The 14382-nt window shown below is 35.3% G+C and overlaps 1 protein-coding gene across 6 annotated transcripts in view; it reads left to right on the top strand.

Annotated features, from left to right (window-relative positions):
• LOC123315509 (Kv channel-interacting protein 1) overlaps positions 1-14382 on the top strand; it is a 143775-nt gene that overhangs the window by 96615 nt on the left and 32778 nt on the right. For all 6 annotated transcript variants that reach the window (XM_044901228.1, XM_044901226.1, XM_044901225.1 and 3 more), the window contains one exon: positions 7731-7922. In XM_044901228.1, coding sequence (XP_044757163.1) covers positions 7731-7922 — 192 coding nt within the window. The remainder of the gene's footprint in view (positions 1-7730; positions 7923-14382) is intronic.

Genomic DNA, 14382 nt, shown 5'->3' with positions numbered 1-14382 from the left:
AAAGGAATCGAAGGAAGTTTCAAATCAAGATGAACTTCACCATTGAACAAACATTTCACATGAATAAACAATTAACAGGACAACTGCCACGTATTTGTGGCTGTTCATCTTAATACATTAATATAATAATAATTAGGTATTTATTGGTTCCTTAAGACATTTACAATGTATAGGACAAGTCAAATGAAAAATAGAAAAATGAATTTTGAACTTATTCTACGATGACATTCATCGAAAATCCTGTAGTGAACTTTCGCATTAATTCACTCAAACATAAAATTCTCAAATGCCACCACTTTTTTGGGTCTCCCAATAGAAGGAAATTCTTTGTCGTCCTCTTCATTCACAATCTTTCTGATTGTTGAACTATTCAGCTGAAATATAAGTCGTTTAGATTCAGATGAAACATTATATAAATTCTCTTACATTGAATATGTTCGCTACCGTCTGACGTATTGTGGATTTTAGAATATCAGGGTATAACTATTTGAATGAGCGGACCTGAATTCTAAATAGCACTTCCTGAAACCCTGTCTCTTTTTTCAATCACATTCGGCATTTTTGTAATAAAAATTGATATTAGTTGTGGCAACGGCGTTATGACATTAACGACATTTCATGTGAGAAAATTATTTCATGGCCAACCGACTGTTAAAATAAATCTGAATGAAGTATACATATACAATTTATCGGTGTATTGAGAAATGGGGATTTTTTTCCGAACTGAGTCTTCTTGAGCCAATTCTTACTGAAGTTTCGCCTCATTGAGAAGTTCATTATAGCAAATAATGAACCAAATCATCCATCAGCTTCATCGGCATCAGTGTAGACACCCCTTATCGGGGTACATTAGGAATCTCAGCAACATTAGCTCCTTTATGAAACATTCCAACTTTATAACGGATATTTCGCACGTTCGTTTGATGAACTCACATGTAAGAGAGCGTGCGAGTTGGTTGTACAGGAAAGTTGGGAAATTCCACCGAGAGCTTCAAGTCAGTATCTCATAGTTTATTCAAGTCGTCTAGCAGCTGTTTGGCGCATCAATGAAGCTGTTACACCAGCTTTTCGGGGGTACAACTCGAGTTAATTTAATATGTTTTCATGTTACTCTATGTGCGTGTTTGTGCGCGCTACCTTTTATCAAATAATTCGAGAGCTTTTGTATGTATGGTCTTATAATTAATAATTATTGTTCGTTTATTCGTTGGCTTTAGGCTTTCGTTGTCGTGTTTTGCAGATGAGTGTGGGATGATATGGGAGTAGGCTGGATTATTCATATCACGCCATTCCTTTCTAATTCGTTTTTTTCTGGTGTTATTGAAGGTATACTGTTATCAGTGGAGGGGAATTTGAGGTCCAGCTTCATATTCGACTAATTTTGGCATGTCAGATAATGAATGGTTGTAAGAGACGTGATGTGAAATCCGAATTAATGAACTCGATGGAAAGAATACCAACAAATCAACCAAATTCATCGTCAAATTATGAGATGAAATTCAAACAAGTATTTTCTTGAACGAAAGGTCAAACTTCAGCTCTCTCTGCCCAAAATAATCTAAAATTGGCTTATCCTTGTTAGATGAAACAATTGAATCCACAAACTCTTCAGCTTAATTTTTTGTTATAGTTATGTAGGTAGACAGGGTGAGTCTTTGACTAGTACATAATATTTCAACAGGAGATTCTTGAGGTTAAAAGAAAATACATTTTTTCCCATTCGGCCTTTGTAAAAAGATATAGCCATTTAAAGTTTTCATAATGAGCTATGCCACCCTTCATAATAACAAGCTAAATCTATGACACTACATATCTGTGGATCTTTTACAGAGTTGCATTCAGCCAAAGTAACCAATTTTCCGAATATCACAGATATTTTTTATTTTTGAATACTTCCATTTTACAAAACGGCGCATTATACGAGAAAATATGAAGGATACTTTTAATTTACAAAACGTTCAAATATTCATAAGATAGCATCCAACTCTGTTTCAAGAGTTGGGTTCTTTAAATTTTTGGTATTTTCATGGTACGTAATGGTCATAATGAGAAAACTGGAAGAAGTGGGAAATATCTTGTATTCGAAAAAGATTAATCAAATAAATGAAAAAAGGTATTCCGAAATTTATTTCATTTGATAAAATCGTTTGTAAGATAGAACTAAAAATAATATTTTTTATGGTTTTTCAACATCCTGTATCTTTTGATGCAGAAAAAAGTGTTTCTTTTTTACTTTAAGAATCCACTGTCAGAAGTCAAAGACTCAGACTGTATAGTCAAGTTTTTTATAGGGATACAATAGGGATACAAGAGTTCGTTTCCTCTATCGAACTGTAGTAGTCGAAGCTTGTACGTGTTCATGCTATTTTTCTTCATAGCTGTTCGTACACATTATTAAAGATCTTCCGAAGATTCCTCCATTCTACGCATCACTGACTCTAATAGCACGATACGGATATTGAAATGATGCAATATATTTCCTGTCCTGAAACTTGGAAAAAGTTTTTTCATTTATGTAGGGGACAAATAACATAGTATTTCTCATTGGATTAGATGGATTCATCTTTTATCATCTGAACAGAATGCTACACATAGTCGTTCAGATTTATATTAATTTGTGAGGCTTTCATCGTCTCCTTCAATTATTATCCGTGATCTGAGTTCCTTTTTCAAGGATTGAAATCACCTAGTAGTTTTTCAGAACGTACCAAAACATAATTTTATAATATTTGAGGTGTTGTCATTTAGAATATTTTTTCTTGTTAATTTTTTTTTCACTATTTATTAGAGCGAACTGAATTTTTCCCCTTTTCAAATGTGATTTCAACAGTAATTTTTTCCATCTGCACTTTTTCCCTTTACCATTGTTTCCAATTCGACTAGTTGAAAATATACAAGCTGTTGAAAATCCATTCAAAGAAAACAACCCTTAGAAGTGAAATGAATGCTTGAACATTTTGAAAATAAAAGTATTTCTCAAATTTCCTCGTGTGAAATTGGAAAAATTTGGTACTTTGGCTGAATGCAACTCTGTTTGAAGGATCCACCAAAGTGTAGTAGGTAGCATACCTCATTATGAAAACTTAAAAAAGCTCTATCTTTTATCTAAGTAGACAGAATCGGGAAAACTTGTAAAGAAAAAAGTGACCTGAACAATTTACTGTAAAAATATATGGACAAGTGAGGACTACTCACCATATATGAAGAGTGATCCAATGAGCATATCACAGACAAGTTTATTCTAAACATTCAACGAAAATTTTTTTCAGTTGGTCGAACAAGGATGTTATCAAAATCGATTACTTTATCTCTTGTTAATGTTCTCTTTTACTCAAGAGCCACAGATGTACCCCATCTCGGAGTATAATCTTTCAATTTTGATGAAAATGGTAAAGCAAAATTTTCCTTGCCCTATTGTCTATTATCATCACTGCTGCTATCTTGCACTTGATGTTCGTTGATCCTCAACTTTTTCCACAACTTGTTCTTCGATTTCAACCCTTTAAGGTGTCACATCCCTCTTTCAACAATAAAATCTTGACTGTCGACAAATCTTTGCTATTATTCGATGGAATGTACTGAGCTCACGATTCATCTGCTCTAATTAATTTTGCACTGCATGGGTAGAATCAGATCAGTACTCAAAATTTAACGAAATCGCATTTGACTTCGGGGGATTATAGCTCGGCCATCTTGAGTATTTTATGTAGGCGATTTTTGGTGAAATAATGAATGTATGAAACATCCCATGCGATGAGTGGGCCTCGAGGTTATAAGACTTGTTAAAAATTGAAACAATGAAAATGTGGAGTGACCCGAGCCATTATTTTTCGCTGGAATAATGAGACCATCAAAAGGGAAGGTCGCAGTCAATTGATCATCCAGCTTCTCTCACCAGACAAGCACATCCTATGAAATCCCAACCCAACCAACTTCCTGAGCACGTGAAATCCACTGAATACAAAATGAATCTGACTGCTTCACTGTGCCACTCGGGGCTAAGTCGAGAGTTATTGATGTCCTATTCTTTCTCGTGCTCCAGTTTACAGATCGTAAGGCAATTATACGATCCAAGGATCCGGCCCGTCAGCATCTTTTACTTTTCATAGAGCGGAAAGAGGTGAGGCAGTGGAGGAACACGCAGCGCTGAAAAGCCCTTCCAGACGTTTCCTGATTTAAAGTCACGAGTCACTGGGATTTCCTGAGGCGAATTCATTAATTGTGACGCGGAAAGCTGAGCATAGTTCAGAGAGGGCGAATGGAGGATTTAATCCTCCGCGAATATAGTGAATTTTCATAACAATCCGGGGGGTTTTGAGGCGTGATAATGCTGACAGTGAAGGGTTAACGGATCAATCTGAAAGTTTCGAGCGTCCAACTGTTATTGTTTGTTGGTGTAAGCTCGAATTTGTTCGAAACTGCCCGACTTTGTTTTTAGCTTTGTTTTCAGACAAATCGGAACTTTGACGTCGAACAAATATTGAACGTAGTATTTGAACGAGATTCGCAGAGGTTTTTTGTCGGAAAAATGATGGATAGCAATATATTCCATTCAATTTTATTTTAGCACTCGGTTGGCCATGGAAATTTGACACATTCAACTAATATAGTACGAAAATGTGGAATTATGACGCTTCTCAAAACATTTTTGGGTTTCAAATCAGCGCTATGTTGTCCGTTATACGTAAAAGTCTCAGTAATTACGTATTTTATCACAATGTCGAATCACTTCGGAAAATATTGAGTCGAAAATATGTGACGAACATAATTGGAGTTTATACAAACCGATTGAATGCATACCAAATCCAGTTATTTGCATGGAAAATGCAAGAGATCAGTTTTTAAATATTTCTTTTTGCTATGGAAGAAACTGAATTGTTGACACGGTGGTGATATTTGCGAATTTCATTTTGGGGTGAACGAATGTGAAAAGTAATTACAGGATTTCAAATGAATGTCATCGTAATCGTAGAATAAGTTCAAGATGTTACATCAGTTGTAGATTTCAAAAAAATCAACCCGAAAATGAAATGCATATGATGCAGTGGTTAGGAATGGGTATCTGTTGGAGGAATTAACGGATAATTACAAGAATGTTAAATTCTTCAACAAAAATCATCTTTCATCAATGGAAGTCAAAAAATCAAAGGAAGTTTTAGGGCAAGAGGAACTTTAGACCTTTAAACAAAAATTCACATAAATTAACCATTTACAGGACTGCTTCTTATTTATGGCTGTTTATTTTAAATACTTTGATATATAAATGATAATTATATATTATATTTATTGATGCCTTAAGAGTTTTACGATGTATAGGACAAGTCAAATGAAAAATAGAAAAATTAATTTTCTGGAACTCATTCTACGATGATATCAACCGAAAATCCTGTAGTAACTTTTCGCATTCGTACACCCTAAAATAAAATTATTAAATGCTACCACTTTTTTGGGCCTCTCAATAGGAGGAAATTCTTCGTCATCATCTTCATTCTCAATCTTTCTGATTGTGGAAACATTCAGCTGAAGTATAACTCGTTTAGATACAAATGAAACATTATATAAAATCACTTACATTGAATATGTTCGCTACCGTCTGATATATAGTAGATATTAAAATATCAGGGTTAGCTACTATTTGAATGAACGGACCTGAGTTCTATATAGGTCTTCCCTCGGGTCTTCCTGAAATTCTGTCTTCTCTCTTTTTCAATCACATTCGGCATTTTCCTAATATTAATTGATATTGTCATTATAGAGTTATAACTGGGTTGTTAAACTGTCATCTTCCACTTGCCTTCATAGTCAATAAATGTTACGTTGATTCTTAATGAAATGTAGTAGCATAGATAGGCTTTGCCTACCCACGTTGTGGCACAAATAGGCATCATTGAAGTGAAATCATTGGAATGAGCCCAGTAGCCTTGTCGAATAGGATACTAACTTTCCTCAGCTAAAGCTATTTTCACCATCACTACACTATAATGAGTTCGGGTTCATAATATCAACCTCGAATACGTTTTCTGCAGTATTAAGATGAAATTATGCTCATCAGAAGAGCAGAAAAACTTGGGTGGGTATCCATGCATAATTTTTTATCGATATAACACGAAGTTGAGTAATGAACAAGCCAGAACAAAGGAGGGTACCTGAAGATATAATTCATTCTAAGAGACAAGCAGTCTAGAAAATTTGCCTTTGCTGAACACTGATCAAAATAGATTTGGGAATGCTGGAAAAATACAGTGGATATTCCTGAGAGTTTTGCATCTGATCTGCGATCTGCAAATGTCAACTCCATGCCTTCAACCATGCGAGGTTTATCTTAGTCAATGCTTTGAATATGTTTGATGCTTTCTTCAGTCGATTAATAAAAATAACACCATAGTAAGGCCTGTGCTTAAAACTGGAAATAATTCCATTCTTCGTTAGCGAGAGAATAAGTTTTGAATCGATAGACAACATGATAGATTTCACATGAAAATTGATATGGTTGCGAGCACCTCAGAGTTTTTTCTGATAATATTTGTTCTATCCCATACTTTTAGGTCCCACTGAATATTTATTACATCTGCTTCTTCTCTCTACGTGTCTTTTTATTAGAAAGCATTTACAAAATCCACTGAACTGAAGTCATGCTCAACATAATTGCCTTTGCAACTTCTCTTGGCCTGTCCTGTTCTTCTGGGCATCTGGATCATTTCATATTCCACATCCACATAGACCTAGAAATACCTAACTTCCCAAAATACAAAGATGATAACAAAATTTCTCTATGGGAGTTATAGTATAGCAGCTATTGAATTGTAAGGACCAATATTCATATTCATGAAAGACTGATTAAAACAAATGGAGCTGCAATATTTCGATGATTATTAGCAAAAAAACTCATGAAAATTAGAATGGCGAAAATTAGACCTATATAGAATTAAAGCTTCTGCATGATTTGATATGATATCCCTCTCAAATAAATCACTCGAATTTCACAGGAAAATCCTTTCATGAAATATTCATAATTCATTAACTCGAGCAAATAAAAAATCCTACATCTAATTGAGAGAGGCACTTTGGCAATTAATGTATAATGGAAAAGGTTCATCAAATTTAATGGGACGAGAGACAAGCTACAAATTTAATAAAGAGTTCTTTCATTAGGGCGGAGAAATATGGCAGTAGAATTCCAAAATAATTTATTGAATTATTCTGAGTTTACTCAATCTGCCAGAAATGTCCTTTAATTATGGTAGCTGAATCAGTACATCAGATTATTAGTCAAGTTAACGAATGCACAAAGAGTGGAAATGATGACATGAAAGCGGATGAATATTTTTTTACATCTCAAATACGTAAATGTAGTAACATATTTTCAATTCTGGCCATTTCAGTGTTAATATTATACAGTGTGTTTTCAAAGGTGAGGCTTTCGTTTAAAGATGGTAGAAGTCGTCAAGATAAGGCTGAGCTACAACCCCTAGAATTTTGAAGTTGCACAGGTGGCACTTGTGTCTTTTTTCTGTCTTGGATATTTACTATTGTGTGGGAAAATACTTCAATAGGTTGGTTTTTATTTTTAATTTCTCTACTTTTCACCTATAATGGAGGAGTTCATGCGTTCTTTACGAAGGTGTGAGGGTAGTTGGATTTTTGCCAAGCTTTTTCCACGTCATATTTCAAATAACAAGTGATCAATCGAGCGTATCGAAATCCAACTAAAACTCTACGTTTTTTTACAGATTCCGAATTGGAAGATTTGGAGACTCCCCCTAGATACAGACCAGATAGTCTGGAGGCCCTTTGTCGAGCTACACGCTTCAGCCAAGCGGAAATCAAACGTATATATCGCGGTTTCAAAGCCGAGTGTCCAACTGGAGTTGTGAGAGAGGAAACGTTTAAGATGATCTACGCGCAGTTCTTCCCACAGGGTGGTGAGTAAATCCATGTTTCATTACTTGCCTTCGACTCAATGAGCCGAATCAGATTCATGATTAACTGGTAGAAATTGTCACTTTTTCTTTCCTAACCAACCAGAGTTTCAACAGAGTTTATACATATAATAACAACATTTGAATTGCCTGCCAGTTTAGCTGTGATGACAGGTTTGCTATGACAGGTGAAAGCGAGCTATTTGAAATCAGAGATTAACAGCGGGTTTCATAAAACTTTGATTGTCCGATCAACAATTTGACAGTGACTCGATCTCTAAAACGAAATCACTGAAACCTTTTTATTTCTGAATATATTGAAAAAGTAGCAATTGAGAATAATTTAATGGACGAATGAACATAATAATTTGATGCGAGAATGATATTCTGAATGATCATGACTGAATCATCGATTGAAATCCAATTGACGTATATTCGTCAATCGAGCGTTGATTCTCCGATCAAGCTTTATGAAATCCGGAGTATATCTCACTTCTATTCATTTTTATCTGTATGCAGCATAAGTCAATTTTAGGTGACTAGCAAATGTTAGCAAGTTATGACAAGCAAACGTTTTGAGGCTTTGGAATATTGATGGTCTTACACGTGTCATCTGCCACAATTTATGAAGGGAATTGGCTGAAAGGTCTTGTGATTAAACACTTTTGCAACTTTGCGGTAATTTGAAGTAATGGGTTCACTCCAAAAAGTTTCAGTATGTCTCAGTATGTCGGGGTATGAGTTGTGCTGCTCTTACAAGGTCAAATGAGACCCAAACCATGGTCAGCATCTACCCTTTCTTTACGAGATGGTTAATACTTTGAGATTTTATGAGGAAGCAAATTGATTCAACTTTCTGGAACCTAAAGCATAGATGATGAATAATTCTTTAATTTTTCCTTCTAATCCAATGAATGCGTGAAAATAAATCAATGTGGAAAATTTTTATTGAGCAGATATTTTGAAGTTTTCAAAGCCGAAAAAATGGCAATTATTTTTCCTTATGCCTTCAATCAAAAAATCCTTTTCAAAGTACATACAATATGCTGAAACTGCGTGCTCGACGTCTCAGCGAAATTTTGCACTGGGGAGGTTTTTTCTCCCCAAACTTTCCGTCCAAGTTAACCCAACTTCATTTTATGTTTTCAACTTTTTTCATCGCGAATGAGCAATATTTTCCGGAACAAATAACTGATAATAAAATTTAATCCAACTTTGCAGGCTGAAATTTATTGGCAATTCTCTTACCGGAAAATGGCTATTGCATGAGAATATTTTACGAGACTGATTATTTTTATAGATGCGCTTGTGTACTTTCAGAATTCATTTCAGTAATGAATATAATAAATAATTGAATAGCGATTTTATAGGTTGTCGAGGAAATTTACGGAAATCTTTTAAAATCACATAAGTTGAAAACTGATTCATCCCTTTGAGAGTTCATGGATTGAATAAGAAGATAAAGGAAGGTTTCATTACCTTTGAAACGCTACCAACTCATTTCATTTCATTTCAAATCCGATGTACCTACATTTACAAATTGTGTAAAAAAAATCGAATATGATGAAGTAGGGGAGGGATAAAATACTAATTCTCTCATCAGACCTCAGACCGAGATGATCCTAACCAAAATAAAACTACATTTCTTTCGAAAGAAACTAAGTATAATGAAATGGCTTGAATTAGAGAAAGCTTCGAAATTTCCAACAAGTAGGTATATGGTTGCTTTATGCAAATATGCGAGTTGTTCAGACGGTATAAACACTAAAAAAATTTGGCAACATGTAAGAAATGAAAACAATTAGAGTACATCCAGCCACATTTCTCTGAAGTTCAGCTAAATTAATTCCTGAGGTCATAATCTAATTCCATTTTATACCCAGAAAGAACGGTTCACCTGTCGAATAACATTAGAATTTTGAGGACCGTCATATCAAAACAACGAAAATTCAGAAGGTTTATTTAGCAAGCATTGATGCATGAGAAACAACACCGGTTATTTCGTTTTTGTATTATAATTTGCGGGCCACTACGTTTTGTTTTTCAGTCAAATGCTTTCGTTATTTTAACTCATTTTAAACGATGTTATACCCCCATCATGATATTTCGTACCTATACAACTTCGGTTGTGTATAGAGTTTTCTGGAGAGAGCAGTTCATCTGAACATTTGTACAAACTGATACATTTTAGAGAATGATTAACTCTTTCAGCCTCACAAATTTGCCCCTAAATTTAGAAATATTCTGTTCAATCAATTTCTTCATCTCCACAATTTCAATACATTAGAGAATCTGTAGGATGAAATTTTTCGACCCAATGTGAAATCTGAGAGCATTGCTATATAAAACTCCTGTTGAAACTACTTCTGAGTTGAATAATATGAACCTTCACTGCGTTTTAATGAAATATCCTACACGAGCAATCCTTCGTTCAACCAACCAACACACCATGTTTAAAATTTTTTGAATTGAACAGAAATTTTCATTTTGCGCATTGGTATTGTAGTTATGATGCAGCTTGCACGTGTTTTAATTATATGCTACACATTTATGGCTGGATTCTGTGGCTAGCAGGTCCTTCGAGATGAAATTTTCGCGATTCTAATAGATTCAAGGTTAATAAAACATTAATCAATCATTTTGCACGTTACACAGACTGGATATAAAAAGAATAGAGTTCAAAAACCCCGCGAGTCGAACATTCGGGAAAAGTTATGATATAGAGGGAGGAATGAAAAAATACGAAGGGGGTCACATCAAGTAGGACGATGTTTCTGACGCACACACGTCATAACTCAGCAGTTTTATGAAGTTCGTTCTGCTTCCTTTGATTTTCTCGTAAATTCCGCCGCAGTTTATTTACTTTATCTTCTGTGTACTTTAGTGTGGTAACATACCCAGCCTCATGTTGCCGAAAAACAAACAAATAAACTGCATGAGATTTGTTATATTTAAACTTCACATCCTCGTCGGATGTACGGACAATTATGCATATTTGTCGGTTATTATCACGATTTTATGGCTTTGAAGGCTTGTTGTGTTGTTTAGATTCAATCTACCAGATCGTACCTCGTTGTCGACTAGGATTTTGATCGTGTTATAATGAGAAATACAAAGGATGAATCGATTTCATTCAGAGGAATCAGTTTTTGATGAAATACGAGCACACATGAACATAAGAATTTATCGCTTGAAGTAAAGAAAGGTTGAACAAAAGAAAAGCTGTTATAAATGTCTTAAGGCCATATTAATAAACTCCACGTTGAAACGCAGAAGAGGCCTACAGCACCCACTTGTCTGTAAGCTCACACACTAATTAGCAGTTCATTCAAATAAAACACAGAATTCATTTCTATTCATGAGTTCAAATGCTAGAGGATGTAGACTCCTAGAAGTGCGTTTTCAATTACCCAGTTCGCAAGGAAGCTGAAACATGTAAATAGACATCAAAATTGAATTTGCCACAAAGTGGATGATGCTTGGGTCCTGATGTTTGTATATAAACATTTTAATTGCGTTAACCCGACCAAATATAGTTTTGGTTCGAATTATCAATTTGGGAAACCTACATCAGAGGTATTCAATTCCACGTACATCAAGTGGCAGGAAATATTAACATTTAGTTGGAACATGAACGCATCAATGAGAAAATCATATCCATTTTACTCATAAACATCCAACTTATCACCGGTCACTTTCAGAAATAAATCGAAAATTCGTTCCTATATTAGTAGAATGCTGCTTTGTCATATTGAAATCAATGATTGACAAACGACTCTTCTGTCTACAAATAATTCACAAACATTTGCGGGGATTTGTTGAACAGACTGTTTTCCTTGACTCCCGATGATGTATTAGGTGTCATCGATCTGGACTTGAAATCCAGATAGCCATTCATTTATGGACCAATGTTGATGGTTTTACTTTGTGAATATCTAATATCTATCTTTTAGTTGGGGGGAATTTTGATTTGAAATGAGTCACACATGTGGATGAATATTGTGAAAAATATAGAGTCTATGGAAACGTGGGTCTTTACCCAAAACCCAAATGGTTCATACTTCCAGTGATAACCCTTGTGCCAGGTTTCACGAAGCTTGATAGGGGAATCAATTCTTGATTGACGAATAAAATAGGTTTGTTTTCAAACCATAATTCAGTCTTGAGAATTCTGAACATCATTCTTGCATCAAATTATGATCAATGGATGTCAATCTCTCGATAATCAATTGCTACTTCTTTAATTTATTCAGGAATGAATGAGTTTCAGTGTCTTTGGAAACACTTAATATTAAGCGAGTATTGAATTCCTTAAAAATTGTTAAACCGTAAGAAAGCCCTTTTATTTGAAAAAGTTTCTTGTCTCTTGCATTTTTTCTAATTCTGCCACGAGAGTCTGTGTTCAACTTTTTCAATTTCTGTACAGCTGGTGGAAGGTTATTCAACACTCCATTGTTTATATGATGATCATTCTCGAAATGAACCATTCACACCCTTCAGATACGAGCCTAAGGTTGCAAGTTCAAGACGGAACAACCTATTGATCTTGAGTCAATTACCGACATCGCATCTAGTACGAGGATATTACGAAAAATTCTTAGCCTACTATAGAACCAAACAAAATTTCAATGTCAAAATATTTTATTACTCAACATATTCTCCTCTTAATTGGATTTCAGTTGAGGAAAGAGATGATAGTCGGATGGAGCCAAATCTGGTGAATAAGGGGGGTGTTCTAGTAATTCAAACCCTAAATCACGAATTTTTTGCATGGCAGCATGAGATTTGTGTGCAGGGGCGTTGTCATGCAAAAACAAAACACCTTTGAATAGCTTTCCGCGTCTTTTCTCTTTAATTTTGTCCCGTAGAGTGGTTAGTAACGTCGAATAGTAATCTCCGGTTATTGTTCTACCCTTATCCAAAACTTCAATCATGATTACTCCATGGCAATCCTAAAAAACTGAAGCAAGAACTTTCCCGGCAGATTTTTGGACACGAAATTTCTTAGGTCTTGGAGAACATTGTGTCGCCATTCCATCGATTTTTGCTTTACTTCTGGATCGTAGAAATATACCCAAGTCTCATCCATAGTACCTAACAATTCGGTTTAAGAAGTCTACATCGTTTTCAAATCGAGTACAGATCGAACGCTTCTACCCTTGCACGCTTTTGGTCAACATTCATACATTTGGGGATCCATTTTGCAGCAATTTTTCTCATGTCCAAATTGACTTGAACTATATGATGAACGCATTCGTATGAAATATTCAGTGCTACAGATATCCGTTTTAGCCCAATTCGACGGTCTGATAAAATCATGTCATGAACTGCATCGATATTTTCGGGAACTGACACAGAAACTGGCCTTTCCAATCTGTCATCATCTTCAATGGAAAATTTACACCTTTTGAAGCTTGCAGTCCAATTTTTCACGGTCGCATACGAAGGACATTGATCACCAATGGTATTGAGCATATCTTCGTAAATCTGCTTACCTTCTTACCATTTTAAATACGACACTAGATGATGGCTCGATACTCCAATTTCGGTGAACATCTTCTTTCTTTTAATTCACTGCGTAACTCTGGTTTACATTTTTGGCCTCAAACTTCACAATGACACTTCTAATGACTTATTGTTCGTTGCTATGGTAACGCAATATTTTTTTTATGCATGGAACTGGTCTAGGCTAACTAGATATCAATACCTCCTCGTAGTTCCTCAGCTCAACACTAGGTCGAAATTCCGAAATTTCGCATGCATACTACCCGTCACTCGTACCTAATTTCACACCCGTCTCATGATACTTTGCATGTCGGGGTTGGGTTACCATATTGGCGGGGTGAATTACTGTTGAGGTTCCCGTGAATAGAGACAAAAGAAAACCGCAATACATCTGTGTACGTTCGAATTGTTCGCAAGATGAATTAATAATTGGCCCATGAATTTCGAGTGCAGAACAAACAGAATGAGCCATGCTGAAGCACGAAAACAACGAAACGAATTTTGATTGCGACGACAAGAATAATAGAGTGCTCTGTAACAACCGCGTGAAATTCGGTACAAATAGTGTGTTTAAGGCGAATGTTCTAATAATATGAGCAAGAAATTTTAACGCTGATATTATATCGGAACGAATCTTTCGAATCATAGCAAACTACTTCGAAATAAGAAATTCAAAATCTGAGAAAAGAACCTACAAATTCAATTCACCCATTTTACTCCTTCAGTTGGTGATGGAATTCTCTTTTTTTATGTAGCAGTATGTGGGGATTCTCGCTCTCTTGAGCTCGAGACCCACTAAAAACCCTTAACTGCTTCTTGAATATTGGTTCCGGGCATTTGCCTATAAACCGTTCATCTCTTAGTCGGTTTTCTTCTCGCACACTCTCGTGCTGGGATTTATGTGTTTATCCTCTATTGTATAACACTTTATTGGATTTTTCAATAAGTTTATGTTCTT

Source organism: Coccinella septempunctata, chromosome 6, assembly GCF_907165205.1.
Source record: "Coccinella septempunctata chromosome 6, icCocSept1.1, whole genome shotgun sequence".
Taxonomy (NCBI): domain Eukaryota; kingdom Metazoa; phylum Arthropoda; class Insecta; order Coleoptera; family Coccinellidae; genus Coccinella; species Coccinella septempunctata.
This window is presented reverse-complemented; position numbering and strand designations above follow the sequence as displayed.